Below are 26,309 nucleotides of genomic sequence, written 5' to 3'. Positions count from 1 at the left end.
CTTTACACAAAACCTTCTGGCATCACTGGGACTTCGAGTCAACCGCGAAAAGTCACATTTGACTCCATCCAGACAGATCGAATTCATAGGAACACTACTGGACTCGGAGTCAGCCAAAGCCTACCTTCCACGGTCCAGATTTCAAACTCTGGCAATCGCCATACGAGCTTGTCTACGGTACAGACATCTACCAGCCCGTGTAGTACAAGTGGCGATGGGACATTTAGCCTCCACAACCTTTGTCACATCCTGGGCAAGACTGCGCCTCAGCCCCGTACAATCTTGGTTCCTGTCCGCCTTCGATCCGGTGAGGGACCATCCGGACAAGATTCTCACCATCCCAAGAAAGGTCCAAACTTCCCTGAAATGTTGGCTCCAGCCAGACAACGTATGTTCCGGTATGCCTTTCACTCCGCCCCAGCCAGAGATAACCTTGACTATGGATGCATCCCTACAAGGATGGGGAGCCCACGCGATGGGTCTGACCGTCAAGGACAAATGGACTCGCAGGGAGTCAAGATGCTGGCGGTGGAAAAATCACTCAGGGCCTTCCAGAGTCTACTCTCCGACAAGGTGGTGCTCCTTCTAACGGACAACACCACGACCATGTATTACCTCAACAAACAAGGAGGTACGAGATCAAGGACTCTCCTAGTCATCACACTTCGAATCTGGGAATGGTGTATTCAACACAGCATCCTGCTCCAGTGCATCCATCTCCCAGGGGACGAAAACGACCTGGCAGATCAACTTAGCAGATCTCATACAGCATGCCACGAATGGAAACTACACCCAGACGTAGTCTCCTTCCTCTTCCGTTGGTGGGGCACGCCGACGGTGGACCTATTTTCTTCCCCCAGCAATACCCAACTGAGCAAGTACTGCTCACGGGTTCGTGCACCTGGCTCTCTGGGAAATGCTTTCCAATTTCAGTGGTCGAACCACTTCCTTTACGCGTTTCCCCCCTTTCCACTGGTGACCAGAGTATTAGCAAAGATGTGGATGGACTCCACGGATGCGATCCTGATCACCCCGTGGTGGCCCAGACAACCATGGTTTGCCCCTCTGCTTCAACGGGCCCAAGATCATCTTCGCCTACAGCACCGGACCGACTTACTTTCCCTACACGACGGGAAAGTTCACCACCCAGAGATGCAGTCTCTCCCATTGGTGGCATGGAGGATTCGATCCTGACTTCACTTCCACCAGGCGTCCAAGATATAATTAGGGCAGCTCAGAGACCATCTACCCAAAGGTCCTATGCCTACAAATGGGACAAGTTCCTTGCCTTTTTACAGACCAAGGATATTGCACCATCCCGTGTTTCCATCCCAGTAGTCCTGGACTTCCTCATGACACTGGCTGAGGCAGGTCTCTCCTTAAGCTCTATTAAATGCTACCTGTCTGCCATCTCTTCCCACTACTTGTTTCGGGACAAACCCTCCTTATTTAGGGATCCTCTTGTAAAGAGGTTCCTCAAGGGATTTAATAATTTACACCCACCGGCCCTCGACCCCCGCCACAGTGGGACCTGGACACTGTTCTGGCTCGGCTAGTATCTAAGCCCTTTGAACCACTAGCTACCACGGATTTAAGACTCCTAACTTGGAAGACAGCCTTTCTGGTAGCTATAACGTCAGCCCGCCAGGCTGGTGAACTTTGTGCCCTCAGAATGGACCAACCCTTTCTCCGTTTCCATAAGGACAAAGTGGTTCTCCGTACGGACATAACTTTTTTACCAAAGGTGGTGTCTGCTTTTCACATGAACCAGGACATTGTTTTGCCCACTCTGGCTCCTAACCCGACCACAGACTCTGAACGCCAGCTCCATGCCCTGGATGTCCGCAGGGCGCTGGCGTTCTATTTGGACAGAACGTCTGCTTCCAGGCGTTCAGAGAGACTGTTTGTTTGTTACTCCGAAGCCAAGAAGGGACTGCCGGTTTCACCGCAGAGGTTCTCCAAATGGGTGTCCAACACCATCCACCTCTGCTACGAACTGGGGGGTAAGCCCTTGCCAGGCCGGGTTAGAGCCCACGCAACCAGGGCGGTAGTGGCATCCTCGGCCTTTTTGACAGGAATCTCGCTCGAGGATGTGTGCAAAGCTGCTGTCTGGTCCCAGCCATCAACATTTATTAAACACTATAGGCTGGACGCCAGGGCCAGGCATGAAGCAGCTTTTGGGAGGGCAGTGTTACTCTCTGCCATGCACTGAAACCTTTGCACTGTTAATAAATTACACAGTTGTTTGGTTTACATACTTTATTGTTTGTTGTCTCATTGTTGATTTTTGACACTCCCTCCTCCATTGACTATAGCTCGCTAGTCTAACCCATTTGTGTGATTCGCAGAGACCACGAAGAAGAAGGACAGGTTGCTCACCTGTAACTGTGTTTCTTCGAGTGGTCATCTGCGAATTCATACAAACCCACCCATCCTTCCCCTCAGTGTCTGCTCATTTAACAACGCTTGTGGTCGCGCTGTTTGCGACTCATTCGGAACTGAAGAGGAGCGGGCCACCAGGGGCTTTATATACCGGATGGGCGGGGCTACCGTCAAAAAGTTGCGAAAAGGCTGCAGAAAGTTACATGACTTTCTGCCCAGAGATTCTAGAAGTTTCCGAGTTTGCTGCGCATGCGCAGAAATAACCCATTTGTGTGAATTTGCAGATGACCACTCGAAGAAACACAGTTACAGGTGAGCAACCTGTCCGTCTTCCTCGTATACAGACACAAACAATGTAGTATCTGTTTTCACAAGTGTGTGTCCACAACTGAGTGAGTAGTGATTTAAGAACAACTCTATCTGTCTGCCACAAAATACATAAAACCAGTTGCAGAACAATTCAGTCTTCCTAGACATTCCATCTCAGACCTCAGAACAGCTGTCCTTGAACAAAAATGTTTTAAATGGGGACGATTGGTATATCTCCACAAACCCCTGTCCATCAATACTGGTTGAACAGAGATGATGGTTTCCTGGCACACTGCATATATTATAACATTAGTTAACACTGCAGCCTCATGAGGGCTCTCTTGCTCATTTTATCACAACTCCTTTCTGGTTGCTGACCAACATCATTACATTTCAAGAACTCCTTCCACCATTCGTATGGTTATATAGTTATCTGCTCATCTTGGCTTTAGGCAGTATATTTCCCTCACTCACTTCTGAGTTCAGAATGAGGCACCCAGCGATGAACACATGGCTGGGCACATTGTTTTGACTGCAAAACAAATAAGTGACTGGCAAGAGCAGCAGATGTGCTGGGAGATCCAGCAGGACGCCCATGCAGACAGCCACACTGGCACAGAAATGGAAGTCTGGGTTTTCCTGAAAGATCTGGAGTAAGAGGTAGGGCTTTTCAAATTTGAGTTAAGTTTAATATACCCTGGTTCTGGTGCTGAACATGCCAGACATTGTCTGGACTACTTCCACCAGAATTTGAGTTTGAACTGTGATTCATCCAAACAGGACTGCCAGAATTGAGGGGAGGGGCAGGTCTTTTGGTCCATGCAAACAAGGCCTCAGTCTTCCAGGCTAAATAGACACACCAGATTTTTTTTGGCAGACTTTTGATCATCTTGGTCATCCTTTTCTGTAACAGCTACCTAAGGGCAGAATAGTCTGCCTCTGTGGGTGGTGGACTCTAATTTGCTCATAGAATCATAGGACCATAGAGTTGGAAAAGACCACAAGGGCTGTCCAGTCCAACCCTCTGCCATGCAGGAATTCTCAATCAAAGCATTTTCATCAGATGGCCATCCAGCCTCTAGTGGTCTTTACACAGACGCTAGATGGGCATCTTTCAAGAGTGCTTTAGTTATGCATTATCTGGGTTTGTGTAAATGTTGACTATGTTAAAACCTTTGCTGCATTAAGGTAGAAATTCATTTTTCATTTTTCAATTCACAATTTCCTATCTCAGATCTTTCTTTGGGAGGGGTAAGTTTTCTGTGGCAGATCTTTAACAACTAGGAGAAAATTATTAGTTGCTAAGTCCTTGGTATAACATGCAGATGAAAAAGAAAAGGTTTACCACTTCTTCAATATATTCCCAGACATTGTGGGATGGAAGATGCTTTTGTTTCTGTTTTAAAACTGCACTGGTTACTCCTGTACCGAGTATAACTATTTCAGCATCCTATGAAAAGATTAACATTTTGTCTCAAATGTGAACCACTTGAAATGTGGGGTCTTTACTGCACTGAACTGGTTGCCTTGGAAACGAACTGCATGCTCTCTTTCTGTTTTAAAATGGAACACTTCTGACATGTTGCTGGTCTGTTGTGGTAGCAGGTGGCTCTTGAAATCCTTTGGCATAGAATGCAATCCCCAGCCAGTAAATGATATCCATTTTGGGCTAGCAAAAACAAGAGAAATGTGATCAGGCGCTCCTCCAGATTTTCAGATGATTTGGTTGCAACCTGGATAGTAGCATGCAAGAGTTTACAGTGTGTGTGTGTGTGTGTGTGTGTGTGTGTGTGTGTGTGCATGTGCACATGTTCCATAGAATCATAGAGTTGTAAGAGACCACAAGAGCCATTCAGTCCAACCCCCTACTGTGCAGCAATACACAGTCAAAGCAATCCTGCAGTGGCATCGCTAGGGTTGGTGTCACTTAACCCATGCTGAAACCCACCTCATTGATCAAGTCCCATGCCACACCATACAGAATCCTTAGTAATGTTTTTTGTACTAATGGTACTATAAATTCCTGTGTATCACTGAATGTAATGGCAATAGTTATGACGTAAACAACTAGCAAAATTAAAATTAGATCTTTAAATTACAGTATCATATGCGCAGCTGGGGATGCACAGAAGGGGATCCGGTGGCTCAAGTGATTAAGATGCTGACACTGTTGATTGCAGGATCGGCAGGTTGGCAGTTTGAGACCCGGGTGCCGCACGATGAGGTGAGCTCCCATCACTAGCCCCAACTTCTGCCAACCTAGCAGTTCGAAAGTATGCAAATGCAAGTAGATAAATAGGTACCACTCCAGTGGGAAGGTAAACAGCATTCTCTGCAGTCATGCTGGCCGCATGATCACAGAATAGTCTCTGACAATGCTGGCTCTTTGACTTAGTAAAAGAATGAGCATGGCCCCCTATGGTCGGACATGACTTGACAACCTTGTCAACAGGGAATACCTTTACCTTTACCTTTATGCATAGCATAAATGTATTTACAGGTACTATTAGCTTAATGTAATTGCAGTGAAAATTTGGTAACGTGTAATGTTTTAAAAGAAAACTAGAAAATAATGTTAAACTTTTATTTTAAAAAGTTCAAATTTAAATTTTAAAAATTTTAATATTTTAAATTTCATTCTTTTAAAAGCAAATAAATCAGGTCTCTCCTTTCTTCTCCCACTGAGCTTCGCTCCACTCACACCATCTCCAGTGTTTTAAAGCAACTCGGGCAAACACCACAGCCTGTTTATGCCAAAAGGCAGATGTTTGGGGAGCAGTGGTGTCACCCCGCTTTAAAGTGTCACCAGGGGCAGCTCGCACCCCTTGCACCCCCTAGTGACATGCCTACACTCCCCACAGATGGCCATCCAGTCTCTGTTTAAAAACCTCTAAAGAAGGAGACCCCAACCACATTCTGAAGCAGCATATTCCACTGTTCCACATATTGGCTTTTTAGCTGCTGCGTAATACTGTTGACACATGTTTAGCCTGCTGTCCAGTAAGACTCCTAGATCCTTTCTGCATGTACTGTTGTCAAGGCAGGTGTCTCCCATCCTATATTTGTGCATTTCACATACTCTCACCCCCAGAAAACCCCATGATAGGGTTAGAGTTACCATAAGTCAACGGACTACTTGAAGGAACACAAGAGTAACAATCCAGGAACAAGGACCAACCAGGGCTAATCATACAGTTGGGAGGCATACCATAAGCCATCGAGTCCAACCCCAGGGTCATTTTGTTAAGATTACAGATTTCTCTGCCTAAGTACTAAAATGCACACTCAATTTTTTCATTTAGGGTTAATTAGGAATGTGAATCCAAAACTATGGGGAGCTTTTAAGTTAAGAACAAGCTGAATGCATTTAACCAAAGGAGGAGCAAAACTGTTACAGCAATAAATTAGTTCTTAGAGAAGATTGCGTTTTTAATTATTATAAAAGCCTTCCCAAATAGCCAAGTAACCTCATTAATTTAGGACTAGGATAACCTTGCTCCCTTAATATTTTCTTTGTCCTGAGTGACAAGGCAAATGAATCCTTCATAAAACTTCCTTACATAAAAACGTGTGAGAAATTTTCTGGCAGGACGGGGGGGGGGGGGTGATTAGAAGAATGTTGAAGACTTCTTAAAAATTATTATTTTGGTATTGCTGAAGAAACTCCAGCTAAGAATAATTTTCAGATTGTATGATAGAACAGAAGAATGAACTGGCATCATTTCCCCACTTTAGCTTATTGCACAGAATATGTCACATTTAGTTTTGGGAGCTAGAACACACCTGGAAGGCATTTTTTATTTTGGGGAAGATAAAGTCACAGTTAGAAATAGTCTCACACGAGAATGTCTTAAGAAAATACCCAGAATGGTGCCGTTAGCTTTCTACTAAGAAAAGAAAAGATGCAAGAATGAGATTTTGAATTGATTTAATCTTGGACCTTGACTCTAAAGATCATTACTACTCAAGTTTGCTCCTTGTAACCTTTTTGTCACTGCACTTAGGAGTGTAATTGGTTATTAATATATAAGAAGCATTTACATAGATTTCTAATCCTGTAAAAGGATAGGGAATAGGTATGTCTTTATTTAAATGTTTTGTCGCTGCAGAGAAGAAAAAATAATTGGATCAAATTTCTCCAAACTGGGGGAGTGTCTTTGAATACTATTCAGCTTTGGAAGAGTTGTGGAGGGAGGGGGGGGTCCTCCATAGACTCATCTTACCCCTGATTTTATCACATTACTATGGAGTATCTGACAAGAGAGAGGGGCAGTGGAAGATCGTCACAAGTTATGTTCAAATAACCAACACACAATTATGATGGTGTCCTCTAGAACCTCCTCCCCTCATTTTTCCCATAAAGTGGAGGGTAATAGGAAAAGAGGAAGTCCACACGCCATTACCCTCCACTTTATCAAGCATTATAGTCTTTTCTAGTGAGTTCTTCCTTCTCATTATATGGCCAAAATATAACAACCTCAGTTTAGACATTTTTGCTTCCAGGGAGAGTTTGGGACTGATCTACACTAGAATACATCCATTGGTCTTTTAGTGGTCCACAGTATCCTCAGCACTCTTCTCCAGCACCACATCTCAAATGAGTCTATTAGTCCCTATCAGCTTTCTTTACTGGCCAGCTTTCAGCCATATAGGCCGGTTACACACCGGCACTTTAGTGCGTGACGAGCACACACTAGGATTACAAAAGGGCGGTGCTTCTGCACCGCCCTAACCCTAGTGCGTGCCCGTCACACACTAAACGGCAGCGGCCCTTCCATATGGCCGCCGCCGTGAGGACGTCACGGCCGCGCCGCCTCTAGACGGGGCGGCGCGGACGTGACGTCCTCAATCTGCGGCAGGGCGCCTAGGGCGCCCTTTCCGCGGACCAGGAAGGAGCTCCGTTTCGGAGCTCCTTCCTGGTCCGCGGCGCCGCTTTGCTTCACTGGGCGCAGCCTTCAGACGGCTGCGCCCAGTGAAGCAAGGGAGAAAGGGGCCAAGTGGCCCCTTTCTCCCCCTCCCCGCCGCTGCGGGGTGTCCTTGGGGCTTGAAGCCCCAAGGACACCCCTTTTCAGGCTGCGGGGAAGCGGTGTTTTGCTGCTTCCCCGCAGCCCGAAAAGCGGCGGATCGGGGCCTCAGCGGCTGCCGGTGTAACCACTGAAGCCCCGATACTCCGGGGAAAGGGGCGAGTCCAGACTGCCCCAAATGGGCAGTCTATAACCCGCCCTAGAGAAATAAGAAATGCAATGACATGTACAGTCCTAACTCCCTATCTCTTTACTTATTCTGTGCTGCATTTCCGTTAGTAGGGACTGGATCATCTGATTTCAGTAGGGACTGGATCATCTGATCCATTTTGCCTAGATTGTGCATTGTTTTCCTTTTGGGAAAAGACCAAGACAAAGAAGGTGCTGAGTAGTTCTGCCTTTTCTCTGTCCAACGTTAGCATTTTTCCATCTTCTCCCTGCAGTGACCCTACCATTTCCTTGTTGTTCTTAGTGATCCCCCCTTTCCATTTCTTGCACATGTCCCACTTGAATCTTAGCTCAGCTGAAAGTTCTTTAGACATCCATCTTGGTTTCTTTAGGCATCTCCCATTTTTCATCTTCATTGGAACTGTTTGAAATTGTACTTTCAATATTTCATTTTTAAGAAACTCCCATTATGAATTCACTTCTCTTTTATATTCTGAAGACAGTTGCTTATTGTAGGCAGCCAAACATACTACTTGCAACACATCTGTTTTAACAAGTGTTGTTGATTCACTTTCCTTTTAAGGAATTGGTAACAAAGACAGCAATAATGAGGAAATTTAACTGAAGCAGTTTAAAATAAAGTGTTGTACGTGCCATACCTGTTGCTCACTATATGCTTCGTGCTTTAAATGAACAGTTTAATGCATGGACAACATATAGCCACCTTGCTTATATGTTGAAACAGCTGAAGATCATTAGTTTTTGTCATGATGAAATTTAAAATGTTTCTGTCACCAGGAATAAATCATTTATTGGCAGAACCTTGGGAAGTTGGTAATTCCCCCGGGAATAAAGTTGTATTTTTGAAACAGCAAAAGGATGTGCTATGAAGCACCTGACAAAAGTTCATGCTGGCTATATTAAAATGCAGAGTTCTCAGATTTTGTCATGTTGACACTCTGCATTTCATGTGTTATTTTTAGAAACTGATTCCTCAGTGCAGCAGAAACATAAATGATACATACCTTGAATAATAAAATCATAGAGTTGGAAAGGACCCCATGGGCCATAGAGTCCAACCGCCTTCTCACTGCAGGATCTCCAGCTAAAGCATCCCCAGCAGGTAGCTGTCCAGACTCTTTCCGAAGACATCCAAAGAAGGAGACCCTGCCATCTCTCTAGGTAAGTGGTTCTATTGCTGAACCACTCTTACGGTCAAAAAGTTCCTTTTAATGTTCAATCAATACCTCCTCTAACTTAAAACCTGGAACTGGCATAAGGTTTCTGTAGAGGTTACCCTAAGACTCTGGTGCGTTTCACAGATATGTGGCATTCAGATGATACAACAGGCCAGGGTTCACTCTGTAAGAGGTGTACATGCTGCTGGAGAGACAAGCCAGCCTTAGTGCAGTCATTCAGCAGCTGGTTTACAGTGTTGCCAGCTGTTGAGTTGAATAGCCCTTGTTCTCTGGCATGTTTCTGCCCAACAAATTGCAGAGTGAACCCATAATTTGATTTACATTTGTTTCTTTGGTGGAAACAAAGCAGAGAATGGAAATTGCTGGCAATTTATATCCCGCTTTTCTCTCTAAATTGGGACTCGAGGTGGCTTACAATTTAATAGGAAAATACAATTAAAAACATACAGAAGTGAACATTAACATAGAATCAAACTATTCACAGTAATAAAACAATTCAAAAGAATAAAATGCAACTAAAAAGATTTTAAAAGTTCTTAAAAACAGTGGAGTTTAAAACACCCTCTAGCCTGTTCTTTGAAAATTTTCTGTTTTAAAAGGCTGTCGGAATAAAATGAAAGGAGGCCTTGGAATGCCAAAGAAAAGCATATGGAAAGGGTTGGTGGGTTAAAGAGCAGAAGCATCTGTATTTCAGTGATGAATTGCTCTCATCTGAATTGGGAAAGGTGCTTTCCAAGAAAGTAGAAAGTCTGTAGAAAATAAGCACAGCAATTCCCCTGAACCTAAATAAGAAATCTCTGAGATCTACCATAGTACTATTTCCAAAGGGCGATTTCTTTGTTGAATTTAATCTCCAAGATAAATGAAGGCTCATACAAGAAGCCAAGATAGTTAGCCATTCATATTTAAGTATTGTAGTGATAATTTTGATTTTCTGGACTAGGGCCTTGGAGTCATAGTGGGCATATATTCAGATATGAAAGTGCACATCAGCCATGTGGTATCAGGTGATTTTAAGAGCACAATATAATTTACCTTAATAGTGGGAAAGAAAGGGTTCAGTTTCACTCAGGGCAACATTTTGCTCCTGATTGACAAAAACAAACACCTCTGAAGATGCCAGCCACAGATGCAGGCAAAATGTCAGGAATAAATTCTTCCTGAGCACAGCCACATAGCCCCAAAAAACTACAAAAAAACCCTAAAAACAATGTTGTTTCTCATGTTAGCTTTTATAAGGAAATCAGAGGCCTCTCCGAAGTTTAATGCTGTTATAGAGTAGAGAGCAGAAAGTGAGCTTGTCTTTGGAGTATATGTTTGACTGTGATGTTTAGAGACTTGTGTGGATTGTTTTATCTGTTTTTGAGTTGTGTGCTCTACCTAGCGCATGGCCAGCATGGTGAATGCTGAGTCACTGAATTGCTTGAGGCTGGAATTAGCAACTGGGTGTTCTATAGAGCTGACACTTTCGTTTCTGGGGCTCAGTTTCTAAGAGAAGACTGAGTGGCTGCCCACACTTGGGCAATAAAACACAGTTTTCCACCCTTTCCCAAAGCCTACCTGTTTAAATGACAGCACGTGGACAAAACAGGAGAAATCTGGGACAAAACCACACTCTGGGGCCAGAAAGTGTGAACTATTGCACCAGCGTGCAGACTGCATGTGAGTTTGGAGACAGGGAAAGGGGCTGGAGAGTCACTAGTGGCATAGCTGTGCCCTCTCACAAATTGATTGTGATGAAATAAGGACAAGATCTAGAACTGTGGTCATTATAGGGTTCATGGTGAGCTGCTGAGGTGGAAGTGGCCTTCCACTGTATGTACACTCATCCCTCCACATTTGCCACTTTGACCTTTGTGGATTTGATTATTCACGGATTTTATTAATATTGTATGTTTTCTCTAGGAATATCTAGGTCCTCTAGTAGTGCAACTCTGTGGCCAACTTTAACCAAAAGTTGCACTAAAGGACCTAGAAATTCCTAGACAGAATACTCCACTAGGCATTTGTAGCTCTTCCAGTGCAATTCTATGGTCAGTATCTGGCAGATGTTGACTATAGAGTTGCACTGGACCACCTTGGGGTTCTCTCAGGTAAAAACATACTGTTTTTCTTATTTGCGATTTCCCCACATTCATGGGGGCCCTGTACCCCTAATCCCAGTGAATGTGGAGGGATGAATGTATTATCTTAAATCAGCTGCTGAATCTTTATAAGGCTAGCTTTCTTTTATGTCTCTCTTTATCTTAGCCATTTTCTTCTGCACTATATTTTGTCTTACCCTGCTTCAAGTACAGTCATCCCTCCGAATTTGCGGCTTTGGCTGTGTTGGAGGGTGGCGGCGGGAAGGAAAATCACAATAGTAGCCGCGTATCTGTGAATTTCAGAATTCCCGGAGGTCCTAGAATGAATCCCCTCCAAATTCGGAGGGATGACTGTAGTTTCTATTGTTTGGTGTGTTTGCTATTTTGTATTATTTTGCTTGCCATTGTTGCACTTGTTCATTTTGTATCTTTTGTCATATTTGTTTTGAATACTTTTGTGATACACATGGGGGCTGTACAGATAGCCCAAAAGGAGTGGCTCTGTGCTGCCCCTGAATGTGCGGGGTTGGGGACGTGGCAACCGGACACCACACCCCCAACCCACCAGGAAAAGAAGCCCCAAAAAGGAGCTTCTTTTGCCGGCACTACAGGAGTGCCCTCATGACGCTCTCCATGCACAGCGCCATTTGGGCGCTTCACACGGCAGACATCATCATCTCACATCCCACATAAACAGCGGCGTGCCAGGATGGCACCCTCTGCTCTACCAAGCCCTACAGTTTGTTAGTTTTCAACAGAAACAGGTAATGATTATTTATATAATATTTTTGCTTTGTGTCTTTTCAGTCTTATTTTTTCAACAAAATGCATGTACACATGAGTGGTCAGCTGAATCATTGACCCAGTGCACACGTGAAGTGAAATGATGACCAACATGGGGTGTCATCAGTTATACAATGGATTTAATCTTAACATTTACAAACTTACTGGTCCAACAGAGACCAGGGGGAAAGGGAGCTTATATGGAAGCCTCCTTGTTTGTGCTGGTCCAATGTGTCACTGAGTGGATGGTTGTACACACAATTGAGTGGGTGGTCAGTTGTGTGGAGCATCAAATGGGCTGGCAGCTGGACAGCACAAGGAAGACAACTGGTGGTTCCTGGTGGTGTGTCCATGTACGTATGCATATATGTTTGGGACGGAAGAGAAGTAATGGCAAAGCACAGCTTATACCCACCAATACCCCATTTTGGTGGATCTGTCCTTTCAGACGAAGGTGAGATACAGACTGCCTATGGGCATTAGACCCATTGTACAAGCCAGTGGTGTGGTCAGATTCTGTGCTTTAGCTTTTCTGACTTTCTACATCAGCTGGCTATTCTTTTCTGCTGATTTCCCCTTTTCCCCATTTCTTATACATGTCCCTTTTCAATCTTAGCTCAGCTGAAATTTCTTTAGACATCCATCCTGGTTTCTTTAGGCACTTCCCATTTTTCTTCCTCATTGGAACAGTCTGAAATTGTGCCTTTAATATTTTCCTTATCGGAAACTCCCATCCATCATTTAAGGGAGTTTGCTGATATGATTCTTATTTTTCCTGCCTGTTTTAAAAAGGAATTCAAAGGTAGTTGTTGTGTGAGTGAGGTCTGCTTTAACCAAGATCTCAAACTGTCTTGAGTTAGTATCTCCCACCATTCTAAAGCAACTGTGTCTTTTTTGCATATGCTGTTTAATATTTGCCATTCCCCAATACAACTACAGTCAGATCTCCATATCCATGATTTTTTTATCCATGGATTCAAGCATCCAAGGCTTGAAAATAATATTAAAATATATACCAAACCTTGACTTTGTCATTTTATTTAAGGGACACTTTTATTATGCCATTGTATTTAATGGGACTTGAGCATCAGGGACTGCCTGAAGGAAGAGGCCCCTCCCTCCTCAACTGCCATCTCGGCCTCAGAGGGAGCGACCAGGCAGACCCAGCAACATCAGGGACGGCCTGAAGGAAGAGGCCCCTCCCTCCTCAACTGTCATCTCGGCCTCAGAGGGAGCGACCAGGCAGACCCAGCAACATCAGGGACAGCCTGAAGGAAGAGGCCCCTCCCTCCTCAACTGTCATCTCGGCCTCAGAGGGAGCGATCAGGCAGACCCAGCAACATCAGGGACTGCCTGAAGGAAGAGGCCCCTCCCTCCTCAACTGCCATCTCGGCCTCAGAGGGAGCGACCAGGCAGACCCAGCAACATCAGGGACTGCCTGAAGGAAGAGGCCCCTCCCTCCTCAACTGCCATCTCGGCCTCAGAGGGAGCGATCAGGCAGACCCAGCAACATCAGGGACTGCCTGAAGGAAGAGGCCCCTCCCTCATCAACTGCCATCTCGGCCTCAGAGGGAGCGACCAGGCAGACCCAGCAACATCAGGGACAGCCTGAAGGAAGAGGCCCCTCCCTCCTCAACTGTCATCTCGGCCTCAGAGGGAGCGATCAGGCAGACCCAGCAACATCAGGGACTGCCTGAAGGAAGAGGCCCCTCCCTCCTCAACTGCCATCTCGGCCTCAGAGGGAGCGACCAGGCAGACCCAGCAACATCAGGGACAGCCTGAAGGAAGAGGCCCCTCCCTCCTCAACTGTCATCTCGGCCTCAGAGGGAGCGATCAGGCAGACCCAGCAACATCAGGGACAGCCTGAAGGAAGAGGCCCCTCCCTCCTCAACTGTCATCTCGGCCTCAGAGGGAGCGATCAGGCAGACCCAGCAACATCAGGGACAGCCTGAAGGAAGAGGCCCCTCCCTCCTTAACTGGCCTCAGAGGGAGTGATCATGCAGACCCAGCAACATCAGGAACTGCCTGAAGGACGAGACTTCTCCCTCCTTTAACTGTCACATTGTATTTTGTATTGTATTGCAATTTTTACTGTACACCGCTATGATCATTGCGGAATAGCGGTCTATAAATAAAATATTATTATTATTATTATTATTATTATTATTATTATTATCCACAGTTTTTGGTATCCATAGTGGGCCCTGCAACCAAACGCCAGTGGATACCAAGGACCAGCTGTACTGTGCACATATTTGTTGCTATATATTCATAATATTCCCTGTTTAGAGAATTCTGTGTCATTCCTGTGCTTTGAGGACACATCTGATAATAGAACTATTGAGGTGCTTTTTGTGGTTTAGGAATTGTGTTCAGGATTAGCATTTTCATCTCAGATACCATCTTCAATTTGGCCTAAGTGGTGAAAAGAAATATGACAAAATGTATACTCTTTTGGTCCTGTTTGTTTGGAATGAATTAGCAAAAATCAGAATTATTTCATCATTTTTTGGTACCCATAATTTCAGGTTTCCAGAAATGACTTTTACCGTCTTGTCAACAATAAAAAAGCCAAAAAGGGGAAGTGGGAAAGCCAAATATTTTAATTGTTCAATAATTCTTCCTATTATAACTCTGTTAGAAAGCTATAAGCAAGACATCTTTCTAAATAGATTTGTGAAAACTGTCTCTTGTCTTCATTTCCCCAGAGCATTGTATGCAATTTTACAAGGCTAAAATGTTACCTACAGAATTAAATTACTTAACACAATATTAGCTTTTGGCCTTTTCTCTTTTCTTTGCATTCCCGGCTTGTATGACTGTTAAGCTGGAGAATTAATGAGCTCGATAGTCAAACTGTGCCATAAGATCACATGAACAAAAAGATGCAATCATACTTGCGATGACTTATGCTTGTGCATGCCAACAACAAAGTGTGATGCTCTGTGATGAAACTCATTTCCACTTTGATATTTTCAAGTTTTAAAACTCCACTACATTACTCCAGGATAATGGAATGCCTGCTGCTCCATCTGCAATTGACAACTGCTCTGTACTTTACTTTCAGCAATAAAATAAGAGCCATTATTGCGACACACATTTCATCTTCTCTGGTAATAAAAATACATAAAAATGGGGATGTTGTACCAGTATTTCGTCTGCAAGCTTTTTCATGTCAGAGATTTTGAAAGTATATGTAAATTGCAGTACATCTTAAATCAGACGTGGACAGATTCGGCCTTGAAGGACTGGTTTTGTTTTAAACTGGAATTCCAAATTTCGCTAAGCAGAGCCCAGGTGCACAGGTTTGCAGATACGTGTTAAGAGTTAGGGACTAGTCTACCTCTAGCCATGTGTTCAGCCCAGTACTGAACTAGGTAAAAAAAACAACCTCCTTCCAGCTGGTTTTTTCAACTATGTAATATAGAGGTAGAAAGCTTCTGAGTTTTTGCTGATGCTTAATTGGGAGTCAGAAAACATAGCTGTAAATCCCCCAGAAATCTGCGGAGATTATAAACCGGGTCTCTCTAATCATAACACTTTGCTCTGCCAGATTGTATAACTATCTAATGAATGTCATTTGTATTGTCCCTCACCTTCAGTTGAGCCTAGCATTGCGCATATGTTCTATAATACGTGTGTTGTCACTGCAGGCACATGGTTTAACGTTTGTGAGGATACTGTACTTATTCCTGTTTTGTACATTACAAGTAGCCTCTTAAATCCAGAGTACAGATCACATTTACAGCTGTACCGAGGTAGAATGAGCATATCTTATGTTTCTGTGAATTGCTGAATATGCGTTTTATTTTGGGAATCAAATTGTATAAGCTGAATTGTTCCTGAAATGTTCTTCCTCTCTTTTCCATATGATTTTACACACATGTGTGTGTGTGTATATTCATCCCTTAGGATTTGCAGACTATTCCAGATAACGGAGGAATTTGGAAAAATTTCAGGATTCAAAATTAATAGAGAGAAAACAGGTTTACTAACAAAGAATTTGTGTAAGAAGGAAGACTCGCAGCTGATTAGCTTCACAAATTGTCAAATACAGAACAAAGTAAAGTATTTAGGCATCTGGCTGACAAAAAGGAATGTTAAATTATTTGATCTGGTTAACCATAGCGCCATTTCTCCACATCAAATTACTTCTATTTCACTATATCAGCTATAGAACTTCTATAGAATTTTATAGTGTGTTTTATCTGCTTTTGTGTTATTTTGATATGGCCTAAGAGTTAATCAATAAACATTGATTGATTGATTACTATATCAACCTATTACTACATCACTATATCCCCTCCTAGTTCTTGTCATGCAAGATCCATAACTTCTGGATACGGTAGCATGTTAGTTTGTGCATCATGCCTAAATAGCCTTGTGGTGAAATGCACATTATTCTTTCTGCAATGTTGTTTTTCAATTACTCTATTATGGGACAGAACTAATTCCAAGGCTCCTAAAAGGGATGTATTAGCTGTCTTCACCTCCTTCCCCATATTCCCAAGTCCTGAGATCTATCAACACCTGCATGGTACTATCTGTACCCTAATATTCCATACACTAACATAATATCATGGCAGAGGGACCCAAAAAGGGGACCCTGACACTATGTCTATACTGATCTATAAAGGCAGACAGAGATTATACAGTGCGCCCTTGTTATCCACTGGGATTTGGTTCCAAGGACACACACACACACACACACACACACACGTGGATAACGAAATCCATGAATGCTAGAATCCCATTAAATACAATGGCATAGTAAAATGGTGTCCCTTATATAAAATGGGAAATCAAGGTTTGCTATTTGGAATTTAAACTTTTTTGGAATATGTTCAAGCCACTGATGCTTGAATCTGTGGATTAAAAAATCCATGGATAAGGAGGGCCGACTGGATTGTTTCACACTTGTCTCACTTTGGCTTATAAAATGTTGCCCTAGTACTACAGACTATGGCATTTTGCGTTTTATTGGATTATATAAGTGTGAAAATAATTCATTCCCTGATTATTGTACAAGTGATAAGTTCTAGCATATATTGCTATGTTACTATTATGTTAAAATACTTGCTTTTCCCACATGGAAGGGCAAAAATGCAGGATCTACAGCGCTATATAAATAAAGTATAATAATAATTTTAATAATAATAATAATGGGATCATTTTAATATATCGTCATGAACTTGTAGGTTTCTTTCTTCTTTTGTTTTCTAGTGACTTCCAGCCCATGGGAGAATCTACAAGGGACAGTAGCAGTCGCCCACGAGGGACAACCCGATTTCCAAGGCTGTCTCAGAACCATCAGAGAGAGCCGCGGAACCTGGAACCTCAGAGTGGTGACCTTTGACTTTTGGGATCATTACGACTACTAGCACTATGTACTTTAAGCCTCCTTTGGATTATATTCTGTTTTACGCAAAAGATGGCCATGAGAAGAAAAAATACAACTGCATTGAATTTATAGTCAGCAAGAGATCTTTTGTAAGGGTCCCTCTTCTGATCGAACAGTTCATTTCTGAAGCAGCAATTTTCCAAAGCACTTGGCCTAGAATTGAAAAAGTGTGGGGCAGGCTCCATATACTCTTTGATTTGTCAACAGATTGACAAGCCTTTCTAGTTTCTGGAGTTTTGATGGTGTTTTCCCTTATATTTAAAATCCTATGAGAGCTTTGTGGGTTCATCTGAATACCACTTAATTACAGCTAGAATGATAAAACTCTATTGAATCAGCATCTTCCAGCTCATTCCTTTTTCCTTCCCCTGTTCTCTAGCTATTAATTTTTACTACCTATATCAAACTGCAGCAAAAAAAAGAAGAGTAGAAATGTTAGAGTCTGGTGTTTCTACTCCAGATCTTCCCAGATGAGCAGAAGGTCATTCTTAGATTATAAAAGCAGACAGTTCTGAAACAGATAATTTGCTCATAAAACTGGTGCAAAGTAAAAAATAAAGTTGGGTTGGATGGATATTGTTATTACCAAGATCATCATAATTTTCCAGATACTGCAAATGCATTTACTTCCATAGCATGAAAATAAGTAACTTTTTGGGGCCATGCTTGCCATTATTTTCTGCCAAGACACACAATGTGAGGCTGCTAATAAATGTAGAATTCATTCCTGCTGTTGTTCATCAGCTTTCACTGAAATATCTTCTAGTTAGAATGCAACAAAGGTAGCTGAAAGGAAACCCAGGAAGCGATGGTTACAATGGATGACATTCCTGATATCAGTTAATTCACCCAAATCTTGCACCACCATGGGCAGCAAATGACTCCTTATCTCTTCTCTTTTTCTTAATAAGCTTTATTATCAGGAATGGGTTCCATTTTTCCTTGGTTATCATTAAACTTTCTAGCATAGTGAAATCATAGATTACAAGGAGCCACCCTCCCTCTCTGGAAGTAATCTAGGGGTTTTAATGGAGCATACCAGTCTACATCAGAACAAGTCAGTGGAAATAGCAGCCGAAGGTATGCGACAGAGCTGAAACAATTGTATGCTATCTCCTCTGGAAATGCACTTACTGTATGTTCCACTGGCCTTGGGGCAACCTCCTGACTTTTGAGTAGATATTTCACAAAAGAAAGGGTATTCTTTGCACCATTACTTTTAAGATTTGCCACATGGTGAGATGCACTATGCTTTGGCAACTTTGGTCTTGCTGGCTGGGTTTCATGGAAATGAAGTGAAACATCAGGGAAGCCACAACTTCCCTGTCTCTCTTTTGGCCGTTCTGTTTTTGCTTTTAGCGGAATCCTTGTTCAGCAAAGTTGAAAACGGCAGTGATTGCAAACAGCTCAGATCTTGAGAGGAACATTGTGAGGTGTGAAGAAAGCACAAAATGACCTGGAGCTGAAATGGGGAGGGTGAGGTAAATGACCTCCAAGACTTCTTCAAATTGTACAATTCTGTGACTCTGTAGTTTATTGAGAGTTTCTTTCCCAGCAGAAAAGAAGCCTCAAACACATGTGCAACACATATACCAACAAAGAGTTGAAAGTGGTTCGAAGAGTTTTACATAAGGAATGTTGGGTCAAAATAAACACTTTTCTTGCCACCCATCTCCATCCTGTTGCCCTCCAGATGTGTGGAACTGCAATTCCCATTGGGGCTAATGGATGTTAGATGATACTAGCCATACCCCAACATATCCAGAGGGTGCCAAGTTAGAGAAGGCTGTTGAAGCAATGCCTCTTTCAAACCATTTTTAGTCTCAGGCCACATTCTGATCTCTAAAACTATTACTTTTAAATCAGCATCACAGTGAATGAAATGTTCCTTTGGGAAAGTTGAAGGATTCTGACCCGACAAGAAAAAGCGAAGCCATTTGATTAACGGAAACATTAGGTGTATGTGATTCAAATGGCTAATGTTACCTTTTGGACATCTTGAGATTTAGGTTAATTTTATGAAGCAGAACAGCTGAGTTATTTTTTTGTTGTTGTTGTGTTGGTATTTGTATGAAATATTTATCTCTAGAAAACAACAGGTTTTTATGGTTCTTTGAAGTTGGGAGGCATTTCTTTAGTAAAGAGTACTCCAAACAAATCACTGTAATATTCCCACTATGTTTAAAATTGGATGAACTAGGACCTTATTGGGTCCAACCAGTATTCACAATTTACTATGAAAACTATTACTTCATTTCATTTTTATCTTCAGTATCTGCTAGAACAAACAAAGCCCACTTGTGATATAATTCATTGTCTTGGTAAACACTCAAGTAAAATGTTTAAAAAAGGAAACCTGACAACCAATTAGATTGGTTCCATTGTTTTATTGTCACTAATTAGTTAATTGTAAATGAGCATATGATGGCAACCTTGACTGAAGTGCCTGTTGGAGATATAGAAGAAATAAGTACATTAAACTATAAAAGTAACAAGTACAACCACAATCACAATAGCCTTGAAATGTAAGCAACTATGCACTTGAATTGATTCAAAGCAGTAATTGAAATTTGACCTCAGTGATTAAATTGTTGGATTGTGTTATAAAATTGTGGATTGTGCTCTATTTTTGTTAAGTAGAATGAGGGCAAGATGAGACATATAAACAACCTCTTAAGAGCTTTGACAGAACTTTTGTTTTGAATCCAGTGTCCAACAATGCAGTGGGACTTGTCTGTGTTGCCTCTCCCTGCAAACTAATGTTTGCAGAATGCGAAGAGGGGAACAAGTATCCAACAGGATTCCGAAAGTACAAAGGACTCATTCATAAATAATAATGGCCACAGAGAGAGGCACGTGAAATGGAGAGAGCAGGGAAAAAACTTGGTCTTTCAGAAATAAAATACTTCAATGATTCAAGGATAAAGTACTGTTAAAAAGAAAAATTTGGGGCCCATACAGACAGGCCAAAATAAAGCTGCTTCGGGTCACTTTGAAGGTATGCTGTTTAAATAACACACACGTCTTAAGCGGCCAGAAGTTGTGCCAAAGTTGCGCTCCAGTCCTTAGGACTGGAGCATGGGTTTGGCGTGGCTTCTGGCCTTGTAGGATGCATGCATCATTTACACAGCATACCTCCAAAGTGACCTGAAGCAGCTTTATTTTGGCCTGTCTGTTTGGGCCCATAGAATCATTTAAAAGATAGAAGGGGGTTAGAAGATTGGCAGTGGGAGATGCACCACAGCATCCCAGGCAGATGGCTGTCCAGCCTCTGGTAGAATGCCTCCAGTGAGGAAAAAAAAGCACTGTCAAATAGCCTGTGCTGTTAGAAAAATATCTATATTAGCCCAAACCTGCTTTGCTCTACTTTTCACCCACTGTTCTGAGTCCCACCTCAGGTTATGGGCTTTATCACACAAGGCAGTAAATTCAAAACCAAGTGATACCTTTATTGGCCAACCAAAGTGCACAAAATATATGTTACAAGTTTTCGAAGCTCCACTAGCTTCTTCATCAGACAAAGGGGGAAATTGTTGTTGCTGTTCAAAATGCAGGCTTGTGACTAACATCATCATAAATTTATTTAAATGAACAGGAATGTATTACGGACTACTATTGACTGGCTTTATGTATTGGTGATAAACAGGTCTCAAAATGGGCAACAGCTGAGCTGTAATGAGAAGTTACTTATCAAATCATGTTAATGATGGATATTGACTTAACAAGTATTTCAGATCTGAGAAGAGAAAAAGGCCAGATTCAGAAATTTGGAAATGAGTTCTTTAAGAACTATTTGTTTTTCTCAACAGAAGGATGGAAATAGTTCTATCCAGTGCTTCCTCTATCTTAGCTACTATATAAAAAAGGAGATTCCTTATGAATTGTTGGCAGTTCTTCTATAGTCATTCGAAATTATGCGACTTGGCTTCAAGTGCTGTAACAAGCCAAACATCTCATTCTTCTTAACTGAGGGCCAAAACAGACAGCTTATGAAGGCGGCTTAAAGCCACTCCTGTCGAAGATGCATTGGGACCATGGCAAACACACTTCAGCCCCAATCCATCCTGAACCCGGCCCAAATAGGAGTGGAAAAGATCTGCTCCTATTTGGGCCAGGAAAGAGCCATGCCGCCGGAGCATCTTGAAGCTGCCCATGTCTGGGCAGCCGGCTTCTGGGCATCTTGGGAGCATGAGGTGTATAAACACTGTACTCTTAAGATACCTAGAAGGCAGCTTTAACAGGCTCAGTCTCTTTTATTATTATTATTTAGTCCTATGTTTCTTGGACTCCCACTTTCATACTGCTGCTTCTGTTCTGCATGTCTGCAATGTTGTCTTACCTACAGTTCCTACTTACCTATGAAAATTTAAAGTTTAAGTAGAGCTGAGGAACAAAAGCATAGAATGGAAGTAAGAATCATTTTTTTCTCTCCATAGTCATCAGTCATAGTTTATTTTTCAAAAATGAATTACAGCTGTATAAGTGGCTAGAAACCTTTGAAGTCAGCAACAAAATTTGTTTGTACATCGATCTCACAATCTGAAATCTCTTTTATGGCAGAAACAACCAAGGCCAGGTCTGCCTGGGCAAAAGACCCCGTTCCCACCTTGATGCCGGTGCTGCCTGTCACATGATGCATGGCAACGTCTGGTGAAAAGCTGCAGCTATTTCTCATTAACCTGACTTTGCCCCCAGAGTTGGCAAAGCTGCAAGAAGCCCCAGTGTTTCCCCAACTAATGGTGTGTGGTTTTGTGGCATACAAACAGCTGAATTGGGTTGGCCCACTTTTCACACGCCAGGCACTGTGCCATCTCCCTTCCATGTGTCACTGCTCTGGAGTGTTCCTGCCTGGTGTGCCATCACTTCTCCTGGCTCACCCATGTGATCAACAAGGGTAGAAGGACCCTCAAATGGCTGGAGCCTCCAGAGACCTCAGATATGTGATCGGAGGCTCTCTCTACCCTTTCTTCCCATTGGTCACACAGTCAAGCCCACTTTCAGGAGAAGTGATGGTGCAACAGATGACCTTCTCACAGAACTCCTGCACAGGGGAATGGCCAACTCTGTCGATGCCTGACTGGTTCATGTGAACAACACTGCGCTGCCACACCAGGTTTGGTGAAATACAAGCAACAACTATTGTGGTGGATCTGGGGATAGTACCAAATCACAATGTTCTAGGACAGGCCCTGGACCTGTGGCCAGAGCAGATAGGGCCCAAGAGTCTTATAGACTGTTAAAGGTATATCAGTCTACTCTGCCGTAAGCTTTAATGGATTAGAGTACACTTCATTGGATGCATAAAGTATAATTCTCTGTTGGTGAGAGAGATATACCCATCTATCACATCTTCATTCATGGGTTTCCTCCACTTCCCAATCTAGATATGGCCCATGCCCTGTTTCTTTGTTTTTGTTGTTTTACAGGATGAGATCTGTTCCTTTTTCATACCTTTGTTTCAAAATGTATGTACCTATATTTATATATATATGTATTTGTACCTTATCTTTCTCTCTATATATGGATGTATATATGCACCAGTTCTGTGGATTGTTAAGCCCATGATGAGACTGATAAATTTAGGAATTGCAGCCTCCAATCCAGGCAAGAGTTGCAAGCTCTGGGAGGGCGGCATCTGACATTTTGGATTTTGGTGTTTCTCTTCCAACAGTGGTGTTCAAGCTCAGTGTTTTCTCCATTGACACCATGGGCCTGTTAGAGTCTGTGCCGATTCCAGGATGAAGAAGGTTGTCTTGGGTTGCCAGATTAGATACAGGATTGAGCTCTTGTCACTTTCATTTCAAATAGATTAAGAAGCAGGACGATGTACCATAATATTCCATCAAGATATACAAAGGTACCTGTCGTCCCTTAATCTTTTGAACTCAAATCTTTAGCTGCAGCCATTCTCTTTTGCATCCCTGGTGGAGAGCAGAAGTGCTTGGCACTTCTCTGCCCCCTCCATGCTCTCTTCACCAATGGTCAGGGTTTCTGTGAGTCAAAATCCCAAACCTCTGGAGAGTGAAAAGCTCAGAACCACTGAACTGATATAGGCCCTAGACAGATGGGCGGTAAGCGCCGTCCTCGGGCCAAGTTTAGGGTTTCGGAGCACGCAGCATCTGCATGCTCCAGAACCCTAACACATATGGATGGCACCATCTTTACGTGGCACCATGCATACATGGCACACATGCACGACGCAAACGCTGTGCCATGTCCACACCTCCAGGCACCGCGCTTGCATTGTGGACGCATCACAGTGCGCCAGTGATGCACTGATGACATCGTTTCCGCATGCCAAAAAGAACCCAGTTTTTCCAGGTTCTTTTTGGTCTGGAGGGACACCGTGCAGTTTGGCTGCTACTGCGTCCCTCCGGAGGGAAACTGGGCGCCTCCAGCCCGTCCCTTTGGAGCGGTCTGGAGAGCCCCATATTTAACTTAATAGGAGTTATCTCGAATTTCTGTAGTTAAAACGGGAATGTCTCTGCAGGAAGCTGTGGAAATACATTGTTACATTTTCTACTCGCGCTTTTTCTGTGATTCTGGATTTGTTGGATTACAATTCCCATAATAGCCTACCCGGTTATGCCAGCAATGATAGGAGTTGTGGAATAACACCACTGGATTACACAGGTTGGAGAAGGCTGCCCCATTCGTAAAGATCTGTTCCAGGTTTTTCTGCTCAGCATTGAATATTGAATTATGCATTCTGTATGATAGTGCTATGGGAGCCATCAGTCTTTACCTTTATCTGCATGAAGTTATTTCTTCCATGGGTTTCTCGGACTGTATATTTTAATTTATTGACATTAATTTTCTCCAGTAAATATTGAATAATCTAACATGGTAAATTCAGGATGCCTCTAACTGTAATTAAATGACAGAACAACAGTAATGTTTAAGATGTAATTTATTTACCCTTTCATTATATCCTTCACAATGTAAGTAATACATACAGTTTTAATACATGGGACCAGGCCAGCACTAGAGGTGACTTAAAAAACTATATGAGCATAATAAGAAATATGATATTAATTCTGGGATTACACAAACACTATAGAATTATAGTGTTCACATTTGCTTCTGTAAAGTAGTGTTAATCCATTTCTGTTTCATAATTTGAAATTTTGTGTGTGTGTGTGTGTGTATAATTTTATAAAACATTTTCTTGTATTAATATTTCTTTGGAAACAAAAATATCCTGTAGCAATTTCATTATAATCTGGTTTTAAAAAGGAAGTTTGCAGTTCTGGAAATAAATGGCATTTTGTATGTTTAAGGAAGACTGTAATGGCAGAGTGTACTGTATTCTTTTATAGTACAACTGAATGTGTAAGTTATGTTTACTTCTAAGAGTAGCTCCCAAACCTAAACTACTTAAATCAGTGCAGTACTTGCACATAATTTTCAGCATGCCTCAGATTTGTACCTAAGAATTGTAGTCTTGTGGCACCCTAAAACTAATGCATCTATTATGATATAATAATATCATATTATTATGATGTAATCATCAAAATGCATGAATTGTATTGCATTAATTATAGTTCACATGCATTGTACAGTACTGAATTGATCTTTCCATACCTTTCCCCCCTTCTTCATTTGAGTATTTTACATCACCATTTATTTTCTTTACAGTATAATCCCAGATGACGAATTATAGTCAATACATTTCTAATACAAAATTTCCCCAACTCATGTCTTCTTTTCCTTACAGAGTTCATTTTAATTGTTCTTATATATACAATGTCTTCTGGTGGGCAGGCCTTCTTTTCCTTCTTGCTTGTATTTCCTATATTCCCTGTTAGTCTTTTCCCTTTTCTCCATTCCCTTCCTTCTCTTCCTTCTTTGTTTTTCTCCCATTCTTTTACACATTATTCGAGTCCTTTTTCTCTTCCTAATCTTTCTAACTCATTATTCTCCACTCTCCTTATTTCTCACTCCTGCTATTCTTCGACTCTTTTCTTCTTTCTTTTAATATCTTTCCTCTGTATCTTTTCGACATCATACCTTCTCACCTTCTCTCTTACTTATGTTGTCCTTATCATTGCTTCTTAACAACTCTATTTCCTTCTATTGTTCTATTTATTTTATCTTTCCCTGTCTTCCATTTTCTTCCTTCCTTTGATTATCTTTTTTTAATTGCTTCGATTTCCCTACATCTTTACCTTTTCTTTCTTTTCACTTCCTGTACTTTCGTCTATCTTATCGTTCCTTCTTATTTCATCCTTCTTCATTTCCTTCTCGTCCCTGACTTCTGTCAGACAACTAGTTGTGAGATTTTAGCTATTTTTAATTCTCCCCCTTTTTAATTAATTAAATACGAATTGCCTTCTTAGCTTATATTTTACACCTTTTAAAATCCTTTAAAACTATGAAGTTATTTGGTAATCTGTCATCTTTTTATTTTTTATTCTTCCTTATTCTTTCTAATTTTTCCTCCCCGTTTAATTTCTTCTTTTTAAAAAAAACTTTTTATCAATTCTCTTTTTCTAATTAATTACTATATTTACCTTCTTTTCCATCCCTCTTCCCTTCCCCCAATACATTATCTATCCTTATCTTTCCCAGACCTCTTTCTTACTACATTATTGATTCCTTTCTAAAAAATAATTGCTTTTTTTTCGATTCATCATTACAATAATTCATAGACTTGCCTTTGAATAACGGTTAGGATATCCATCTCCTACATCTCAAATAACTTGAGCAACCGATCTCTTATTTGGGGGCCCTCTCTTTTGTTTCCATTTTTTGGCTCTTATCAACCTTGCTGCTGTCACCATATAAAGTATAATTCTCCAATATTTCTTCTCTGATGGTTTATTTGCCACTTGCACCATATTCAATAAATATCACTTTGGGCTCATAGAGAAACTCATGTTTAGAATTTGTTCTATATTTTTATGTATCTCTTTCCAAAACAAAATGAATTACAGGGCATTACCATCACATGTGGCAT

At 41.9% G+C, this 26,309-nt stretch overlaps 1 protein-coding gene across 6 annotated transcripts in view; it reads left to right on the top strand.

Annotated features, from left to right (window-relative positions):
• Positions 1 to 25,108, top strand: part of LOC149306264 (sorting nexin-29-like) — a 152,861-nt gene extending 127,753 nt beyond the window's left edge. For 5 of the 6 annotated variants that reach the window (XM_089540509.1, XM_089540511.1, XM_089540512.1 and 2 more), the window contains one exon: positions 17,173 to 20,377. In XM_089540509.1, the coding sequence (XP_089396635.1) occupies positions 17,173 to 17,305 (133 nt within the window). In that variant the 3' untranslated portion in view covers positions 17,306 to 20,377. Of the gene's footprint in view, positions 1 to 17,172; positions 20,378 to 21,910 lie in introns of those variants that run through there. The other variant, XR_016282501.1, reaches the window with a different exon arrangement.
• Positions 25,109 to 26,309: the final 1,201 nt, after the last annotated feature.

Source organism: Sceloporus occidentalis, unplaced genomic scaffold (genome assembly GCF_023333645.1).
Source record: "Sceloporus occidentalis isolate IW3139 unplaced genomic scaffold, rSceOcc1.0.p SCAF_10, whole genome shotgun sequence".
Lineage (NCBI taxonomy): Eukaryota > Metazoa > Chordata > Lepidosauria > Squamata > Phrynosomatidae > Sceloporus > Sceloporus occidentalis.
This window is presented reverse-complemented; position numbering and strand designations above follow the sequence as displayed.